The 21,501-nt window shown below is 43.5% G+C and overlaps 1 protein-coding gene across 7 annotated transcripts in view; it reads right to left on the bottom strand.

Annotated features, from left to right (window-relative positions):
* Positions 1-1,177: 1,177 nt before the first annotated feature.
* GPR146 (G protein-coupled receptor 146) overlaps positions 1,178-21,501 on the bottom strand; it is a 101,222-nt gene continuing 80,898 nt past the window's right edge. For 6 of the 7 annotated variants that reach the window (XM_069209870.1, XM_069209866.1, XM_069209867.1 and 3 more), the window contains one exon: positions 1,178-8,528. In XM_069209870.1, coding sequence (XP_069065971.1) covers positions 7,483-8,484 — 1,002 coding nt within the window. In that variant the 5' untranslated portion in view covers positions 8,485-8,528 and the 3' untranslated portion in view covers positions 1,178-7,482. Of the gene's footprint in view, positions 8,529-21,126; positions 21,473-21,501 lie in introns of those variants that run through there. The other variant, XM_069209869.1, reaches the window with a different exon arrangement.

Here is a 21,501-nt window from a genome sequence, read left to right as displayed (position 1 = left end):
TGGCTTACCACAATAAATAATCTGAAAGAATAATTTATTACATTTATAAAGTGCTCACCTCCTCGAAGAAGTCTCTTGCCAAATATCAGTGTTCATAAAAGACGCAGTGCTTGAATCTGCCTTGCACGGCACAGGTGGGCACAGCCTCAATGATGAAATTGTGTCAAAGTGTAGTTTCACTAGCCTTGCACGAAGGTCAACGCAGAAATGTTTGTTCACTCTTTTCTATTAATGTTCTTCCAAAAACAGGCTGTGTAGCCTGAATTTTTAAAGTGAACCACAAGACTTAACTTTATTTTGACTTTGAAATGAGGAAACTGATTAAATGAACTAGACTATATGTACTTCAACAGTAACCCCATTTTTTCATCTTCGGACAGTGAAAAAAGCATGAGCAACAGAACAAACAGTTCTTCTGCTTACATTTTCGTAGATGCAAGTGCACGGGGAATCTCAAACGTTTGGCAATTTGTTGTTTTTAGTAACCCAAGTCATTGTCATTTGCCACGAATCCCACCCTTTTGTCAATCAGTTTCTGAATTTATCTTCTGTTATTTCTGTGGACTGTGTTGCATGTGAACGACTGCCAAAGACTACTTCGTCCACCTTCCATTCTTTAACTTTGGGCCAACTTATCGGAATCCAACATATACACTACTTACGACTGTTAATGATATTACATGCCCAACTTAAAAGTGAGCTGGATCTGCATATTTGCATGGAAAGGAATATTACCTTGTTTTTGGCATTAGCCTTGGTGCTTGATGCCCTACTGATCTAGAGCAAAACACGTGTCAGATATGTTCAAACGCCTGCACTTATTGAGTTATTCAGTCAGGATATGTTTCAGATTCGGAGTTTCCATATTTCTTGAAAGTAAGCTACCATGAACTCGAAATTTAGTGTGGACTCAAAATCAACAATATCTTAAAGGAGTGCACTATGATGGTAACTCTACCGTTTGGAAGTTTGGGTCCCCCAGCAGAGATCAAAGCTTAGCAACACTAAACAGGGATCAAGAGACAAAACCCTAGGCATTTGTTGTCTACTTCCCAACTAACTGACCCATCACTAGTATATTGTTTTTTTGCGAACGCACAGACACTGGTGGCACGACTTATTATGCGCTGTATGAGTGTCAATCAAGGGCAATGTTTCAATAAGACCGACTCAAGAATTGAGCAACTGTTAGTTTATTGATTTCATACATTTAACTCTTCATTGAAAGGACTACAAAGTAGTACATCAACACAAACATATCTAACAAAGTCTGCAAGAAAATAATACTGTGTTAATAATGGCACTTGTGCTGATTCTTCAATATACACTTTAGAAACACACGTACAATAGATGCAAGTACTACACATAATTCACTGTGCACTCGTGCCAGCAATTTAATGAAATAATTTAATATAGTCTGTCTCTCTCCATGTTCTTTTTACATCAGTAGGTTTGTTGAGTATATACAGTACTTTACACATGGTTATTAGAAATATAAAAACAGGCTGGCTCATATTTTACCTTGAAACCAGAGAATCTCAGATATTAGAACTGGGGAGTGCAGCTCTGATTGTTCCCCGCCCCGGGGACACAGAAGAAAATGTGTCCCTCATTACACGAAAAGCTGCCGTGGCAACTGGACTGACTGTGCAATTGCTGCTATGTTAAAAAAAAATTTAAAAAAATTAAAAAAAGAGAACTATAGCTTTGGATGGACGAGGACCACAGGAAAGGCTCTTATTCACTTCTCTTAATTGTCTGTAAGATGCTAACGGCTGCTGATCCTAATGTAAATAACATATTGTGTGTATGCTCTGTAGGAATGGCTAATTATCAAGAGGTAGTGTGTGCCACGTCTGTATAAAGCATGGCGCCGTCCTAAACAGCTCAGAAGTCTCTCTAAAGTTATTTGGTGAACTGGTTAGAGTGTAAAACTAGCACAGACAGAAATGTTAACTTTCAGAGTCTCTCCACAGGGTATATATGGTGCATCTTGTTTAAGGGCACTGACATGCCATGTACCTGTGCTGCAGTTTGGACACCTGCAGAATGTGCTTTTCGTACAGGAGAGCAGTCTAATAATTGTAAATTATGATTCAGACAATTCAATACCAGCTAAACGCAAGAGCATAAGGTATCCGCCCCCTGCATCCGTGCTCCCACTCATCCACAGTTTCTATTAACCATTACTCTCAGGTCGGTCCTCACACCCCCCTAACTATAGCAAAACCATGATAAAATATGAAGATGCCATTGTTAGTCAAATTACACAAAAATATGAGGCTTCAAGAATCAACATCTTATGGAATTGGGAACTTTTAGTACATCAATAACTTTTAAAATTGGGAACTTTATATGTATGCACTGGCTTGGTTGTCCCCTATTCACCTCGAAGCACTGAATGAAGAGTTGTAACCTGCCCTCCTTCGGAGAGGAGTATTTTTACTTTTCTTTTTCAGGCGAGTTTTATTTTTTACATTTATGTAATGCTTTGTGCTGCCCTGTGACTGCTTCCAGTGCTATGAGAAGTCTGCTTTAGACGCTTTCAAACCCAAATATTTATTGGGATGTAAATGCAAGCCTACTGAACTGTTTCACCAGTCGGAAGTCCCAAGACTGCAAAACTGGTTGGCGCCTCTGAAACACTGACAGAGCTAGGTAGAGACGTTCACATATATGGCGATGCCTAATATGGCCAACTAGCTTTCTAGGGTACCTCAGAAAGACTGCATGTTTTATGTTCAATGCACTGTTGTGTTTTTAGTGGGAGTATACATTAGCTGCCATTGTTAAATTTCTAGCTGACACAAGTACCGAATTGGCAGCGTTATTACAAAATAAACAATGATTCGTCATAATTTGCTGGTTACAGAAAATATACATAGGGCCAATAAGTGCGTGATGTTGTTGGTTATTTAAGAGTGTGATTTGACATTTCATTAAAAAATAATCTGAGAATATTTTACACAACTCACACTGCACTGGAAAAGGCTACTTAAATACATATAACATGCCATTACCTACCCAGGTGTCATGTTGGTTTCTCTGGCCATCATAGTGTAGAAGTTCAAAGAAAATACTCAAAGCAAAAGCCTTAGGGCTTTTCCTTGCTCTTACATAGACAAAACAAAATGCACGCATGGCCACTAGCAAACAAGAATTTCTTTGGCTCCTTAAAAAGAAAAAAAAGAAAAAATAAGGAGGGGGTGGGGGTGTGGTGGTGTGGGGGGACCCCCCCCCCCCAAAAAAAAAAATGTTTTTAAATCAATTACATTTTGGAGACTGGAAATAGAAAAGCGATGGGTCAATATGACATGCTTATGTTTCCTTTATCAAATTTGTTGATAATTAGGAACAACTCTTGCCTCAAATATATTAAGGCCTAAACCAAAATATGCAGCATTACTGAACTTGTGAAACTTACAAATGACGTATGAAAACTTGAATCGCCAGTATTACGTCTCTATGAATGGAGATAACCTTTCCAATATTTGTATACATCTTAGAAAAGTATTTGTTTGCACTCACCTTGTCTTGTAACTTTAGACCAATGGGCAAAGCCATGGGCAGCAGGGGTGGCGAGTTATGGGAAAAAAACAGGTTTTCACAGACCTATCATAATTTGGTATAATTTTGAAAAATTCTGTTGTCATTTTAGGACCTTAAAATTAAAACAGAATTGCTTTAGAATAATTTGAATTAATCAGAGGAGGAGAATCGCCTAAGGGCTACTTATCACGAAATGTAATCAAAGAGGGCATCTGAAAACTATGTATAATGACCTCAAGTATTTTGTGGAGAAATAATTTATATTTAAGCCTGGCCCTCTGAGGACTGGAGACGAGGTTCCGCAAGCAGGCAATAGTGGTAGAGGGTGCATCTCACAGTAACGAGATGTAATTTTAATTATAGTGGTGATAAACCGGCCAATGTTTATTTATAGCTGTGACATACTGCCAGTTGTACGATTAAGTGATTAATTTATGCCACTTATTTCAAGGAATTTGCATTTAACCAGATTAAATATGGCATGATTTGCAAATAGGGGCACATCTTACACAGTTTTTTAAAGTACAGCATAAGATGGGTGTCAAGTATATAATGTCTTTATTCTATACAGCTGCCTATCATGAATTATAAAATACATACAAAATACTTGGACCACAATAATAGACTGACTAGGTATGCCATTATCAGGCCACGTGAATTACGCAACTGTTCGGCAGTGGCACTTTTTGCATAAATAAGAGATTTGCTGCATCTGCGACATAATCCATCATCTATTCCATAATCTGCAGATTTTAACAAAAAAATTGTTTCTAGCACAAATGGTTCAAAAGTTACTAAAAACGAAGTGACATGTTTCTGCACAGTGCAAGGCCTTTTGCAAAGCTGGACTGGTCACCTTTATAATGTTTGTTGCCATATTTGGGTTTTAAACTGGTACTAATGGGGTGTAACCAATGCCCAGACAATGTTTATATGTGTACAAATGACAAAATATTAAGAAATACTATCACAAAATGTGCTGCATAATTTAATCAGCCCTGCCGTATAATTCAGAACACCCCCCCCACACCCCACAATTACTCCAGTGCCCCTTGCCATTTTATTTTAAATACTTGGGATCCCAACAAAGTTCTTTGCCAGTTATTAAGCCTAGCAAATACTTAAGATCCGGCATAAACATATGTTCATGCACAATTGTGGTTCATTATATAATTAATTTGTAGCACATATCACCCAATTATATATCATATTCTGTAACACTGCAAGCTTACATTATTGTCACTCGACAGTGCATCAAAGGGCACCATAGTATTTTATGCAAGATCATTGGAAGGACTAGGAATTGATCCCTGGCTTTCTTGGTTAATAACCAGTCACTCTTAGCAGCCATTTTGAATAGAGGAGCTCAATTTCACATTATAGTGAGCCAAGATACACACTTGACAGTGGGTCCACACTGCCCTCCAATAGAAATGGGACCTCTGGACAGCCAAGAGAAATACATAAGATAGAGCAGAAATCCAACGATGAATGGTTGTTTTTAGATCTGTTTGTGTCAATGCACACAATTGCTTCATCTAATGCTATGTTGCTGCGTCAGTAATTTAAAAGAGGGTGAAGAGATAGTGATGAAAGGAGGAAGGCATGGATGAAGCTTTTGGCTAAATATCTCCATAGAACATAATTGTGATAGTCGTATATTTGTGTTATCTTTAGTTTGCCAGTCCAGCCATATATATGTAGGATGACGGAAGCAAAATAAACGGCGTGTTGTTTTTCACAAAGGAAAATCGTGCGCTTCTGTATTCTGGTGGCCAAAGGCAGGGTGTTTGTCATGAGTTCCCCGGATGTTAATACATTAGGTTTTTAGTTACAAGAGAAAACATGGTTTCAAATGAATATGACATTTCTGAATGAGTTTATCACTGTGATTACTTTAGTTTCCATGAAAGCGTGATTGTTTCTATTGGTTAGCATTGAAGCTCTAAGCCCCCAGCACTTCATTATATTGATCCAATACAGTGGCAAAATTGATCGTTTTTGCGATCTCATCTCTGCAGTTCTCGTACAATGTACGAAACAGTGTAACTACTCTTACCACGAAGCAAACAGCATTCCGTCGATCGATCTGGTAACACCGAAGGCGATTCAGCCCCAACTAGATTTAAACCTCTAACTAACCAGGAGATGAGCAGATCTCAAAAGCAAGTGCTTGAGAAACTTGAACCCAACGCTGCAGTTATAAGCAAAAGTCCTTATTGTGCCACCTATAAAGGTGACCTTTCTGTAATGGATACCTGACTACTAGCAAAGGACCAAGTCCACCAACCTCATCCAAACAGACTGTTGCCAGATGTCAAGGATTTATCATTAATGACCTGTGCATGAGTGACAGTGATAAAATACTCTCTGTGCGTTTTCCATTTGCTGTAGCTTCGGCGCATACTACAGTGACGGTTAACAGCAAGTAAGTATTCAGAAGTTATATAGGTAGAGCAAGGGGCTCCTGGGTGACGATAAAAAGGCACAACATTTTAAGATAAAGCTTTAAGTGGATGCATTAAAAAGTGTTCTGTGCACACAAAATACAGTAAAAAGGAAGAGTGTGCCCCTGGCTTTAGTGAATGTCCAGGTAAGGGTCTCAGGTGAGGGTAAGGCGTGAAGCTAGAACAGTTTGCCGGAGAAGCGTCAAGAAGTGGTTATGGGTTACCAAATAAAGAGGGAGTGGCAAGAAAACAAGAGTCAAGTGATATTCTTGCCCACACGCCTCCCATAGACTTGATGAAGCCTGTACACCCCTCACGCCCTACAGTGCCCACCACCCACAGGTCACCGGAATGGTGTGCTTAAGGGGGTCATTATTTCATTTATAGGGCACGTTACCAATGATCCCTTCCTAAAGATTTTAAAAGCCAAGCAAACCTTTGCATTCAAGGGAAGGTTCCATCAAGAGTAGAAGCTCTTCAGCTTTCTGGTATCAGCCTAGGCAATTCTACTATCCCTAACTATTCTCAGCAGAAACCTCAAATTTCAGTGGTTGTTCCAACTTTTTGTGCAAGCCGCCTACCTTAGACAGTCCTGCCAGAAACTGAAAGCTCAGCGAGGATCTTTACCGCCCATCTGCCGCTGACCACTTGCTTAAGCCTCGGTTGCCTCTTTTTTTAAATCTTACTAGAGAAACACCTGTATTCAGAATCTCACCATGTTGCCTAATTTTAGAATACTGAGTGACTCATGAACAGAGTTTAGCAGAACTTTTGAACCTATAATGGATTGTATTTTTGAGGATGATGTTATCTTAGTCCCGGATAGCGGCTGTTCCTTATTGGACACAGTTTAGGTAGTTTATACATACGCACATTTACAGAAGCTAGTTTTGTGCAGGAACCAGTTAACTATTCTAAGTAAACCAACAAAAGGGAATGTATTGTTGAATACAAATATGGTATATCTTCAGCAAAGAATTACGACACAAATACATCTGTATCAGCGAATATTCAAACTGGTTTCCCATAGGTAAAACACTGTATTTAGCTTATTAAAAGAGACTCAAGTTGCAGTTGCTTAACATTTTCTACGGCTAGAACTGGTGCTGTATTTAACAGAAGCCATACTCTTGATGAATGATGGTGCTGTTTAGCTTCATATTACCGATATACTCTTCAATTAAGTGAGTAGACTTTCTATTTAGAACATAACAAAGTGCTGTGTATTTAGCCTATTAAGCCAATAGGGAGCTGTCTAGGGCACAATCAACGAGGGGGGGCATGATGTCCCCATGCAGTATCAGAAATGGCCCTCGTGCCAGGAGAAAAAGCAGCGAAAAACCACTTCTCCCAGGATGCCAAAAATAATGGCACCGTGCCGCGTTTGAGGCACTCATGCTTGAAGACTCCAAGTAGGCCAATGGAGGAATACCTCGGACCACTTTTTGAGTTCTACAGTACAACATACTGATAGGATACTTCATCATCAGATCATGACTTGCTGGACCACAACACGTTCATGGGAACATCCTTGGTTTCCACAGTGCAGTTTCTTGAGCAGCCTTCGTAGCTTACTGGGAAAGTTTTTGTTAATGTATCTGTAAAGCAAAGGTATCACAAAACTGCTGGAAAAGGCCAGGAATTTCGATAATCCCTTTACAAAGTGAAATATTCGAATGTAGTTCTCATCTGTTGGCTTCCCTTGTATGCTGGTGAATGTGTTCACCAAGAGGGCGATGTAGTACGGAGTCCACAGTATGAACTGCGTACATACGGTGGCAATTAAAAGCTGGTGTACGGAAGGATCTAGTCTTCCACTGTCGTGGTCCAGTGGTGTTGCCTCTTTCCGAATTCTGGAGATTAGCACAAGTGCATACAGTATTGCAATAGCTGGTACAATATATCCAATAAAAACCATAATGGCGTCTGCGGCTTCTTTATTCTGCATCTTGGAACATTCGAGTATTTTAGTGGAGACGTGATTGCAGACATAAAATAGGAGGGATGAAAAGCTTGTTAGCATGGCTCCACCCCAGATAAATCCACAGACATGCTTGGTGTTGTACACACTAGACATATATGTTCTCGGTAAGGCACGCTCAATGTAGTAATCCAGACTGAGCAGTGTTGTTGAGTACATGATAACCAAAGACGAAACATTGAACAATATCAGCAAGGTGATATAAACTTCATTGTTAAAACTCCAAAGTGCCCACTTGCTGTTCGCGGGTCCCAAGAGGTATATGGGTGCCACAGCACTGATGATGAGGCCAGCGATGGCCATGTTCACAAAGTAGACATCGGGCATGGTCATGGTGGACTTGTTGTAGAGGTTGACTAGAACCAGTAGGGCATTGTAACAAAATCCAACTGGAAAACAGACAATGAGGTAGAGCAGGGAGAAGATGGACAGGATAAGATGGAAGTCTTGGCAGCGATGTTGATCCTCAGTGCTAATGGTGCCATTGAAAGATTCACAGCTCCACATAGTGATCCCAGGCCTGGGTCCTTCGTTTCTGTTCACCAGCCAGGCTGCAGAAAGAACAAGAGAAGGTAAGTAACACACAGTGCACTTTATAAACAAAGGCACAGTGATTCGGTTTTTAGAATGATGTTATGGAGCAGGGCTACCTAGAATAATAAATCACATTTAAAGCTTTGTCAGTTGTCCGGAGGTAACTATACAGTTTTGCAGTCATTGAGATTATGCATCATACTTTTTAGGCTTTAGACTAACCTCCCTGCTCCCCTTTTCATTTTTTTGCAACTAGAATTTCTTTACTGAACATATGTGTAATTTAGTATCAATGTTACGCATTTTGTGCTACACATAGGCTCAAGGTTCATAACTGAACGCTGTCCTAGCATGTAGAATTTCTCGTTGTACCAGTACCCATAATGTCACAGCGTCCCAGTATCCGGAATTCTACATAATCCTAACATTCATAATTTCAAATAGCCCCAGCATTCCTAATTTCACACAGTTCCAGTATCCATAATTACACATAGTATCAGCATTCAAATTTTCACATAGCCCCAGTATCGATAATTTTGCACAGTTGCAGCATCAATACTTTCATAGAGCCAGCATCCATAATTTCACTTACAGCATTCATAATTCCACAGGTAAAATATCTGTAATTTCACATAGCATCATCATCCATAACTTCCCACAATCCCTGCATCCCAATTGTCAAACAATCCATGCATTCATAATTTCATTTCACAGTCCCAGCAATTATAGTTTCACACAGTCCAACCCATCCCAGGCCCGGCCTTCGTAATTCCACTGTCCCAGCATTCATAATTTCACACAATCACAGTATCCATGATTTCACTCCTAGCAGCAAAACTTCATAATGCTAGAATCCATAATTTCACAAAGTCAGCATTCATAATTTAACATGGCACCAGCATTCATTATTTTATAGTCCCAGAATTTATAATTTAAAATTATGTGAAATTATGGCTGCTGGAACTGTGAAATTGTACACAAGCTGTCAGCATGACACCTTACACTTTGAAAACTGGAAACTAGTCTGTGAGGTCCCCCAAGGTTCACTCCTAAGCCTCACCCTTTCTCAACACATGCATGACCCATTGGTCAGTGGCATCCACACACAAGACATCATTATCTTCTCCTAAACTGATGATATTCATCTCATAGTCTCCTTCTCGGACAAGTCCATCAATTTACCGCTTTTAAGGCCAAAGTCACTAACTGAATGAAAGCCAGCTATCGCAAACTCAGTACGAACAAGACTGAAATAGTGATCATCTTTAAGAGGGCCTCAACATGAGATTTCAACTGATAGCCAGTCAACCTCAGACCACACCCACACCTGGAACCTCAAGATCATCACTGAGAGCAAAGTAGACATGACCACACAAGTCAACAGTGTCACTGCATCTTACATCCACACCCTCAAGATGCTTAGAAAGATTTTCAAATACCTCTATACTAAAATCAGAAAAAACATCACTCACGCCCTCGACACCAGCAAACTGGACTATGTGAACACCGTCTATGCCGGCATCACAAAACAACTCACCATTAGACTACAAACTATCATGAACTTGGCAGCAGACTCATTCTCAACCTCCCAAGCAGAACCCACATCACGTAGCACCTCATGGAACAACGCTGGCGCTCCAAACACAAGCGCACCCAGTTCAAACTCTTCACTCATACATTCCAGACACTACACAAATAAGGCCCACCTACCTGAATAGCTGCATATCTTTTTGTCAACCACCCAGGACTCCACAGGACTCCTACTAGCACACATACAAAATAAATAGATTCAGAGGGTGGCCATTCTCCTACGTGGCTCCTAAAGTGTGGAATGACCTCCCTCTTCACATCAAAGCATCCTCCTCTCTTCCTGAATCCCGCAAGAAGTTGAAGACCTGGCTGTGCAACTACCCACCCTGCCCAGGGCAAGACTAGACACACACACACACACACACCTGCTCACCGCCAGGATAACCTTGTAGGGAACAGTGCACCTTAAACATAACATAATATAAGATAACATAACATAAGAGCATGATATGATAAAACAAACAACACAACATGGGCTAAAATAACACAACAAAAGATAACATAAGATAGCATAACAATATAAGTTAAAACAAAATGAGAAGACAAGCTAACATAAGCTAACATAGTTCAAGCATTCATCATTTCACACAGTTCCAGTATCCATTTTTTAAAAGAGTCCCCTATATTCATAAATCTTCTGAAGAGTTGTGTTTCATATATAACCCCTCCATCTAAACAGCTTTTATTTCAGTTTTACATATTTCATGCCTCAGTCCAAGTGTTGAAGATGATTATTTATGCCTCAAAAGAACTCAAAGCAAGCCCTGGTCTAAAAGTCTTACAAAGTTTGTTATCAATTTCAGTTAAAGTCTTACACTATATCACCGGCTTTGTCCTGTAAATGAATAGTGCAAGTCTAAATGTAGTCCATTAGCCCTACCCCTCACTTAGGCCCTAATTAGAAGTTCCTGTTAGATCACGTCCCCTCTGATTCTTCCATTTAGTGGAGTTTGTGTCCAAACCAGGATCCAGACCTGTGTAGTAATTCTGCAAGTAGTATTACTGCATTAGATTGAAAAAACAAAACTGGGGAAAACTGCCCAGAATATGTGAAATGCATGTAAAAATCTAAACCTAAACACTGGTTTCTTAGATAATTCACTGTTCCTCAATGGACAACTTAAAATAGTGTGGTAATTCTATTGTGTGGTGATGGTGTGAAGAGGGAGCTTCTATACTCAGGATCATCAAGAAGCTGCTCGAGGAACAAACATCTCAAAGTAGGGTGGCTTAATTCCCTGCATGCTGGTCACAGAAGTTTGTTTTTTAGTGCTTGATTTAGGATTAAGAAGGGCAGGTCCACTTTGTCCAATAGTATCTGCTTTTTCCCTGAGATTGCACTGTACTCTGTCATACTTGAAATCGCTACTCTGTTCAGAGGTGCAGGTACCGCCTGCTTAAAATGAAGGAGTTGCTGGCACTCAGTTCGAGCCCACTTTTTCGAGTACTGTTTGATCCCATCATAAAAGGGACTTGCCTTGATGAATCATCACGAATTGCCATTATATTATGTGCCTTTCAAGTGTAGGGACCCAGGATGTAACCAGACTTCCGCTGTGGGTTCTTCTTGTTCAAATATGTGAAATAGGCTGTGTCGGCTCAGCCTTTCTCCTATAGTTGTCCTACTCCTACTGCAGTAGGTCTGCCACAATAATAATAATACACCAGAAAATTTACTGGATTGTGTTCAGATGGAGACATTGTGGAATTATAACAATGTTGACTCTCATTTGTAAGGGAGCACCCCCAGAATGCGATAGCTGGGACAACATCATCTTTAGAATGGGAATGACATAAGAACACAGCAAATAACTGAGCTCATTACTTTACTCTTATGAGTTATTTATTTCAGAGCCAATCACAAAGCTAAAGATTAGACTGGGCATGATCTGTTTTCTCGTTTACTTTGTAGTAGACAACACTATGGATATACTCTACTTCCATAAATGTGTCACTTCACACGAGACTACATGTTTACATGCTGTAAACCGACAGTTTTTGCAGGAATCTCTGTATTTCAAGCACTAGGAAAAGACTATGGCAGAAGCAGGACATCGCCTGAGATATGGAAGATGACGTGACTATCAATAAGCAAAAAATATTTCACTTCACACCCCATTTGCACTATTGAAGATCTGGGTAGGACAATCGTAGAGTGTGTCGATAGAGGGGATGTTTCTAATTCAATTGTTTGGCCCGTTGATTTGAATATTTTTTAATGTCCTTATGATGGGGAGCGTATATGTGGTTATATCGACCTACATGATGGTGTTGTCGGCCATTTTACACATTCGGCCTACGGTGAAGCCTTAAATCACTTGATTTTATCTTTAAATCTAATTTTTGCATCAGATGTCCAGAGGTAAGGTGACCCCACTATCACAGGAAGGGGCAGGGGCGTCACAATTCATGTTATTTTGTTATCAAGAGATCTGGCCCAGAGCACCCTTGGTTACAAGGTACTCCCACTTCCATTTAGAGACCACAATCGTGTTGTTTTAAAACTTTATTTCTACCAGGTCAGTCAAGCCAGAAATCGAATGGCACCAATAACCCATGCTGCAAATAGGGCAGTCCGTTTGCAATGGGGCTCTATTGATCCTAAAAGGTTTTGTGAAAATGTGATTATTAAAAATCGTAAGGAGGTGTTGGTTTGTCTTTCTGTATATATTCTGGATAACTTTAATGGACTCTAAAGCAATATCTGATGGGTTAATTTCTTTAAAAAAAATATTTTAAAAAAACACACTGAAAGGTTGCGTGATTTTCCCACGAGTGTACTGCAGCTTTGCAACTACTCAAAATTGACCAGTAAATGAATCCTGTGCAATACTGCGGATATCAGACTAGCAAGATCTAAATATAAACAAGCCCTCAAACAGAGAAAATATGAAAGTAGAGTGAAAGCATTGGATGATTTACAGGGCAGCCAAACAGAGATTCTAAATTATTCTGGAACAAGATTGGGTGAACCATTATTCTGTAGTTTTTAATCCATCCAATGAATGTGGATACGTGATTGAAGATGATAGAGTTACCAATTTGTTAGAATTAGCATCAGTATCTGACACTATAATGAGCGCCTCCACTGGTAAAGACCCCGGCCCAGAAAGGGTCCTAGTTGATGTGTATAAAACCAATGTAGATTTTTGGGCCCCTTTTGGTTACAAATGTTTGGAGGGCAGCAGTGTAAGACGACCTAATTGCCTCATGGAAGGAATCAATAATTGTCCCCATCTATAAAAAAGGTGATCGGAACCTGCCTGCATGTTATAGCCCAATTTCACTAACTGATACACTGCTGAAGATATTGGGCCGGATAATTCTGGGGAAAGTAGAGTCCTGGGTAGAGGATTTTTTTTTTTATCCAAGTACAACATGGTTCCTGATCAGGATTGTGAACTGTAGAGGATGCATTAAACCTTATTCTAATTTTTGGTAAATATGTGACGGCTAGGAGAGGTGTATTGCATATGGCCTTCATGGAACTCTCCAGGACCTTCGATTTGGTGGATAGGAATATATTGTGGGTTCTGATGATGCAAGAAGGTATAGATACCTCATTATTAAATCTCCTAAGGGAGCTGCACCAGGATTCTTCCAGCAGAGTGCACTACACGCGGAACGGGGATTGAACACCCCCTATTAAGGTGGTGAGGGGAGTCAGGCAGAACGCTATACTCGCCCCCTTCCTTTTTTATTTTACATTCATTCCCTGGACACAGTTTTGAGCAGGTGCACCAAGAATGTTTCGAGAATTGGAAACCAGTTAGTATCAGTATTATGATACGCAGGTGATGCTGTCTTTTTGGCGCGTACCACAAAAGGACCGCAAAAACTTTTGATTGGTTTTAATAATTTTATGTTGGTACTCAAGTTTAGGGTAAACCATCAAAAGGCCTTTGTAACATCATGTGATCCAAAAACACTGAAGCCTAAGACTTTTTTTATCAAGGAGGAAGACCAACTGTAACAACTTTTGATTATCTAGGTATTTCATTTGAGTCAAATGAGAAGTGGGGTAGATTAGACAAGAAAGTGAAAAAAATGGTGGGGGTTGGAGAGGCTACATTCAGGTTTGCAAAAAGACTGAGACAAAAGAAGGCGCAGGAGTTGGTTCAGCTCTAAAAGAAAAAGTGCCTAGTAGTAGGAACTTATGGAGCAGGAGTTTGAGGGTACACAGCAGTGGGAAACCCCAAGCCGCTGAAAATAGCTATCTTAGTCGGCTGGCAGCAATTCAATCAATCAATCAATCAAAGAAATTTATAGAGCGCGCTACTCACCCGTGAGGGTCTCAAGGCGCCGATGGAGGGGGGAGAGGTGATCACTGTTCGAAGAGCCATGTCTTGAGGCCCTTCCTGAAGAGCAGGAGGTCCTGGGTCTTGCAGAGGTTGGTTAGGAGGGAGATCCAGGCCTTGGGGGCGAGATAGGAGAAGGATCTGCCTCCTGTGGTGGTGTGTTTGATGCGGGGGACTGTGGCGAGTGAGAGCTTGGTGGAACGGAGGTGGCGTGTGGAAGTTCACTCTTTCGTTGAGGTAGGTTGGGCCGGTGTTGTGGAGGGATTTATGTGCATGGATGAGGATCTTCAAGGTGATCCTTTTGTCTATGGGAGCCAGTGAAGGGCTTTGAGGTGTGGTAAGATGTGTTCATGGCAGGGGAGGTCCAGGATGAGGCGTGCTGCTGTGTTCTGGATTCGTTGTAGATTGCGCTTGAGTTTGAGTGTGGTGCCGGCGTAGAGGGCGTTCCCGTAGTCTAGCCTGCTGCTGATGAGTGTGTGGGCGACTGTCTTTCTGGTCTCTGTGGGAATCCATTTGAAGGTTTTTTTCAGTGTGCGGAGTGTGTTGAAACAGGAAGAGGTGACGGCGTGGATTTGGTGGGCCATGGAGAGGGAGGGGTCCAGGATGATGCCGAGGTTGCGTGAGTGGTCTGTGGGGTTGGGTGCGGGGCCTAGAGTGGTGGGCCACCAGGGGGCGTCCGATATGTTTTTGCGGGGGCCAAAAATGATTATCTCGGTTTTGTTGGAGTTGAGCTTGAGGTGGTTAGCTGTCATCCAAGCGGCTGTGACTTTTTGGGTTCCATTGGTGAGGAACGAGGGGAGCCAGTCTAGGGCTTTGTGTCGAATCCCAGAGTTGTGGAGGTGTGTGCGGAGTGGGTGGTGGCAGACTGTGTCAAAGGCGGCGGAGAGGTCTAGGAGTATGAGTGCGACGGTCTTGCCCTTATCGACTCTGGTTCTGATGTCGTCAGTGCATGCGATGAGGGCGGTTTCCGTGCTGTGGTTCTTGCGGAAGCCAGATTGGGAGGGGTCGAGTGTTTGGTTTTCATCGAGGAAGTGGGATAGCCGGGAGTTCACTCGTTTCTCCGTGACCTTGGCGGGGAAAGGGAGGAGAGAGATGGGGCTGTAGTTGGAGAGGTCGTCTGGGTCAGCGTTGGGCTTTTTTAGGAGAGCGGTGACTTCAGTGTGCTTACAGGGATCTGGGAAGGTGGCGGTTTCAAATGAGCTGTTGATTATGGCTCGAAGTTTGGGCTGGCTTTGTTGTATATCGGATGGGGGCAGGGGTCAGAGGGAGAGCCAGAGTGGATGGAGTTCATTGTTTTTTCCGTTTCTTCGTCGGTGGTGGGGGCCCAAGTGGTGAGTAGGCTGAGGGGGCGTGTGGTGGGGGGGGGGGGGGTGGTATGAAGCTGTTGTGTTTGTCCTGGATTTTGCGGTGGAAGTGGTTTGAGAGGGAGTTGCAGAGGGTTTGTGTGTGTGTGAGGTCTAGGTTGCTGGCTTTGGGTTTGGAGAGCTCTTTGATGATGGTAAAGAGTTCTTGTAGTGTGCTCTTTTGGTGGTGCGTATGAGTTGGTGGTGGTTGCGCATGGAGGTTTTGAGGGCAGAGAAGTTTGTGGTGGAGGGTTCTGGTTGCTAAGTTTTCTCCGCTTTGCGGCATTTGTGTTTGGACTCTTGGAGTTCAGCTGTGAAACATGGGGTGTTCTTGATGTTGCGGGTGGTAATGTTTTTTCTGAGGGGGGGAGAGAGAGTCGGCGCAGGTAGTGATCCATTTGTTGAGGTTATGTGAGGCAGTGTTGGGGTCCTTGGGGTAGGGGGAGGGGGTGTGCCAGTTGGGAGTTCAGATGTTCTGTGGGGATTTTGTCCCACATGCGGTAGGGGTGGTGGGTTGGTGGTGGTGTGTGGGGGGTTTGGTGTAGGAGAAGTGGACGCAGTGTTGGTCTGTCCAGTGGAGTTCGGTGGTGTGGGTTATGTGTTGGCTCGAGGTGAAAATTGCATCAATTGTGTGCCCAGCCGAGTGGGTGGGCGCTGTGACCAGTTGTTTGAGTCCAAGGCTGGTGAGGTTGTCTAGGAGAGAGGAGGAGTTGTGGTCGTGGGGGTTCTCCAGGTGAAAGTTGAAATCGCCAAGGAGGTTGTAGTCTGTGGAGATGAGGGTGTGAGGGCTGATGGCGTCAGCAACGGTGTCACAGAAGGGGGGGCGTGGTCCTGGGGGTCTATATAAGAGTGTGCCTTTGAGGGTGGTGGTGTTGTTGATGTGGATTAGGAAGTGCATGTGTTCTGCGTTGTTGAAGGTGTCTAGGGTGTTGGTGGTGACCTTTATGGTGTCTTTGTGCAGGATGGCGATGCCACCTCCTGGTTTGTTAAGCCGGTCTTTTCGTTGGAGTTTGTAGCCCTCAGGGGTGGCCGTAGCTATGTCGTGCTCGGATGAGAGGTTTGTCCAGGTTTCCGTGAGGAAGACAATGTCAGGTGAATGTGATGTGATGAGGTCCCAGAGTTATATGGCATGTTTGTGAAGGGAGCGGGTGTTTAGTAGCAGGCAGCTGAGGCGGTTGCGGGGGGTGTGGTTGTTGTGTTGTGCGATGTTGTTGGTGAGGGTGCTTGTGTTGGCGTGGGGTGTGTTCAGGTTGTGTTTTTTTTTGGGTGGGTGCAGGGGCTGTGCGGGAGGTTGTTACATGGAGGTTGTTGTGTTTGGTATTGGGGCGCTGGGGTCGGTGTGGGGCGTGTGGGTGTTAGAGGTTGAGCAGGAGAATAGGCAGGTGAAGGGGCCCTGTGTGTGTGTGGGGCTGGTTTGGATGCAGGCGGGGTGCGGTCCGGGGTTGAGGGAGCGGAGGGTGTGAGGGGGGGAGTGTTGTCTGGGGGGTCTTGGCTGGGGGGACCAGGGGGACTGGCGCTGGGCATGGTCCAGGCACGGACAGGCGCAGATGGGCTTGCCTCTGGCGTGCCGTGCGCCCGCTGCGCAGGCGCGCAGTGACCGCCATTAAGAGGGGGAGGTGGGAGGGAGGAGCAGCTGGGAGGCGGGAGGTGAAAGCGAATGGGGGCGTGAGGGGGGCGGGCCGCAGGGGCGCAGCGGCGGGGTGAGGTAGAGGGCGGTTTGCGCACAAGGGGTAAAAAGGCACACAGTACGGAGTTAAAGCAGAAAAAGCACGGCACTAAGAAATAAGGCACAATAAAAAAGAATGGAAAACTTTTAAAGCAGGGCAGAATACAACGAAGGAAAAACAGTCATGATGCGACAATGCATGAGTCTAGTGACGCTTACCAGTAGCCCACTATACACCAGGGATGAGGCGCAGGTGGGTGCCTGCGGGTGGAGGAGGGCCTCGAACACGCGATCGGCCGCGTAGGCGGGGGACAGGGACACGGAGCAGCTGGGTGGTGCTGCAAGCGCAGGGGAGCGAGCTCTGGCCTAAACAGGTCAGGGGGCACTGCGAGTTTTACTTTCCACAATGAATTAGGGTATTGGTTTTATTTAAGATTGTATAAAGTTGGCTCCTCTACATTTGAGGTTAAAAATATGGATCACTCCTCAAGCCCATTTCTCTAGATGGGTGCTGGTTGACTGTCCAATACTGGATAACATGGACCTAATTCCTCATATGGCTTTTATAAAACGTACCTTTTATAATTTAGGCTGCAGACATTTTTTTTATTCATTCTGGAAATATCCTTGTCAACCACAAAGCAAAATTAATAGAGCTTTATGATGCGGCCAAAGAAGAATCTAGATTGGTGGGTGTTTTAGTTTGCCCATAGTCATGAGATATATGCAGATCTGCACAACATCTAGTATGGAGCCATATTTGCCGGGAATACTGAAACCAGAACAGAGAGTCTATCTCACTTGATTAAGGATGAATATAACCCATCATCTAATGGCTTTCCGGTATGTGGTACTTGTCATACATCTTTACCCCCATGCCCCTGTGACGGGCTAGCCGAACAATGTACTCTGCACTTCGTGCTATTTTGCATACTGCAAGCCTCTCCGAGGTTGAGATTTCTGTGCCTTATTTTGTAGCATTTTACATCTTATAAAGAGGGGTTAATTTACTTGCAGACTATGGCCCTCATTACAACTTTGGCAGGCGGCAACCGCCGCCCACCAAGTTGTATCCGCGCTGCGGCTGCCAATGCAGTCGCACTCCGCGGTGGCCATTTCAACATCCCCGCTGGGCCGGCAGGCGGAAACCGAGTTTCCGATGACGGACGCAACATGGGAGCCGTCTCCAAATGGAGCCAGCGGTGTTGCGGCGGTGCGACGGGTGCAGTTGCACCCGTCGTGCTTTTCACTGTCTGCTATGCAGACAGTGAAAAGCTTAATGGGGCTGTGCCAGGGGGCCCATGCATTGCCCATGCCTAAGGGATGGGCAGTGCAGGGGCCCCGCGACTCCCATTTCCGCCATCCTTTCCATGGTGTTTCCTACCACCATAAAAAGGCTGGCGGGAAGGGGACTCGTAATCCCCTGGGCAGCGCTGCAAGCAGCGCTGCCCTGGAGGATTAAATCCGCCGGGGCCACTGTGGCGGAAAACCACCGGTCCCGGCGGTACGACCGCGGCGGTTTTAATACCCGAGATTGCACTGCCAGCCTGTTGGCAGTGCAACCTCCCAAACAGCCCTGGCGGTCTTTTACCGCCAGGGTTGTAAGGAGAGCATATGTCTTGTGTTGAAATTTGCACTGCAGTGCTCATATATAATTGCTGCTATTACCACCACCCCGGGGCCCACCGCCCCAGCCAAAGTTGATTATGTACAAATAAATGAAGTTCCTTTTTTGGATGTTTAGTTGATGGATTGCTGTAAAAGTATTTTAACTAAAGATACTTTTGTATACAAGTGCTTTTATGGCCATGTATTGTGGACGAATAAATTTTGACTTGACTCACATATCTTATTTTCAGAATATAAAGAATATAAGGCCTCTATAGGCCCTAAATAGGGCGGACCTGCCCTACGCCAATTTTTGGTGAATGTAGCACATTTGCCAAACTCTAAATAACCCCTTTCAGTTGTGTTAATTTTACCTTACAACTTAGTTCTACTTTAGGGACAAAATGTCTCGTTCATAGTTTAGCTGTTCCCCAGAGTCATTTTCTGCTCCAAATTGTTCCCAGAGGCACAAATTACACCAAAATGCCTAATGTAAAGTGTCCTGGGCCTAAAATGGAACGTGGCAACAATCCACAAAACAATAACTTTTAGCAATCTTTACAGTTTGGCTGAGAATATGGACTACTTGGAAAGCCAACACATTTTAAGGCCTGGTACTGGACCGAACATAGGACACTGGAGGAAGTACGCACTGCGGCTGCCCATGCCACACCTCTTTATGGTTGAAGATTGTGGAAAATATATATTTTTTTAAAAGCCTCTAGTGGGTTAATGTAATAGATGAACAAAAGTGTAGAAGTGCTTCTACAGTACCCATATACACAGGGAATTGAAGGATGAAGATTTTAGGCCTGATTTAAAGTTGGAAATGCCACTGAAAAGTCTGCCTTCTTAAGGAAGTCACACATCTGAGAAAATACACTGATAGATTCTTCAATGGGTTTAGCACATCATCAAAACATATTTCTAGCTTTAAAACTTGGCATGATGAAGAGTTCGGTTGAGCACAATTCCAGAGAGGAATTCCTCTGCGCACTGTGACGCGTGCTGTATTTACTGGGTGCAAGAACATCAGGCCATATTCCTCTGGCTGGGAGAGGAGCCTGGTAAAATTGCTTTGAGAAAGGAGTGCTTTGCAACCTGGACCCTTTTGCCGGCCCCTCTTCGGCCCACAGCCAAGGCATGGAGGAGCATGTAATGCCTCCCGCTGCAAGCAAACGTCTTTCCCTCCCTCCCAGCCCCACCCTCCTCCATCCCTCCTGATAAGCACAGGAGCCACCTGCTCAAAGCAAGCACATTTTGGTAACCCCCACAAACCAATATGCTTTAAAGTAGTCCTCCAGAACACCAATAACACAATGTGTTTGACTGTATGTAAACACATACTATGTCATACTATTTAATTTTAATAACAGAAACGTAGTAAAAAGTCCCTTCAAAATGTATTAAACCCCACAGAATTGGGAATTCTGCTAAAAAAAAAACAGCTGGTAAATCTGGGTACACGCACCTGCAATTATTACTACCCCTGACGAGGCGTTGCAGTGTTTTGTGGCGAGTAGCATGCTAGTCCCGAACATAAAGGTGGATTAGTAGTGGGTTAGCAGAGGGAAATAGATGTTGTTGTTGGAAGTGGTATATGTGCGAGTCTGGTAGTTTGATGAATAGCACAAAGGATAGAAAGAGTATGGGAGAGTTTACAAAGGATTATTTGGGAGTTCATAGTAGTAAAAGAGGTTTGGGATGAGTCAGAGAGCCAATTATGACTAGCAAATAGTTATTCCCCATTCCACGATGTTTAACTCGTAAACGGAGTACTTAAAGTGTGGATAACGGAAGGAAAGGGTAATTCCAGAAATCGGGAATCTATTCACAAACTTACTCCTAACACAATCGGGGCACTAGCGAGCTGTGCTCTGAGCAGCACCAAATTCAAATAAACATTCAGCTTTTAAAGTGCAGACTGTTTGGAGACCTAATGGCTAGTTGTGCCCAGGAGCTGCAGACAGACTGCTCGAGTGTGTATTTTGTAACAGTACACTGCGAGTCACACTGTGCCATCTGGGAGTAAACAGCGACAATTGTACATAAACAATCATTAGACAAGAGACAGCCTTGACGGCGGATACAACTGCTGCACGCCCTGTACCTTCCGAGAAGAAACAAAATGTCTCGATGCCTGAGCTACGGTTGCCAAACACGTTCCACTACAAGAAAGAAGAAAAAAAAACATTTGCATTGAAAAAAAGCACACGACTATGCTGTCATGCTATGTGAAGTATTTATAACTTAATTGGTGCACTCATCGTGATGTGCACACGCCTAAGAGGGCGGCACGAAGTTGCAATTTGTCAGGGCTATTTTCAGACAGCATGGTTTCATCTCCGTCGAAGTTTCCTCGGCGATCTCCCAATTCTCTCCCCCACACCGTCCAGTCCTAGCCCCATCCCTCCCTCAGACCTCGCAGCCTTGTGCGTCCTTTGCAGCTGTAACCACAGACCCCACCGTGTTAGAGGGTACGCAC

The sequence above is a fragment of the Pleurodeles waltl genome, chromosome 10 (assembly GCF_031143425.1).
Source record: "Pleurodeles waltl isolate 20211129_DDA chromosome 10, aPleWal1.hap1.20221129, whole genome shotgun sequence".
Classification (NCBI taxonomy): Eukaryota; Metazoa; Chordata; class Amphibia; order Caudata; family Salamandridae; genus Pleurodeles; species Pleurodeles waltl.
The sequence above is the reverse complement of the archived record's forward strand: the minus strand, read 5'-3'. Positions and strand labels throughout refer to the sequence as shown.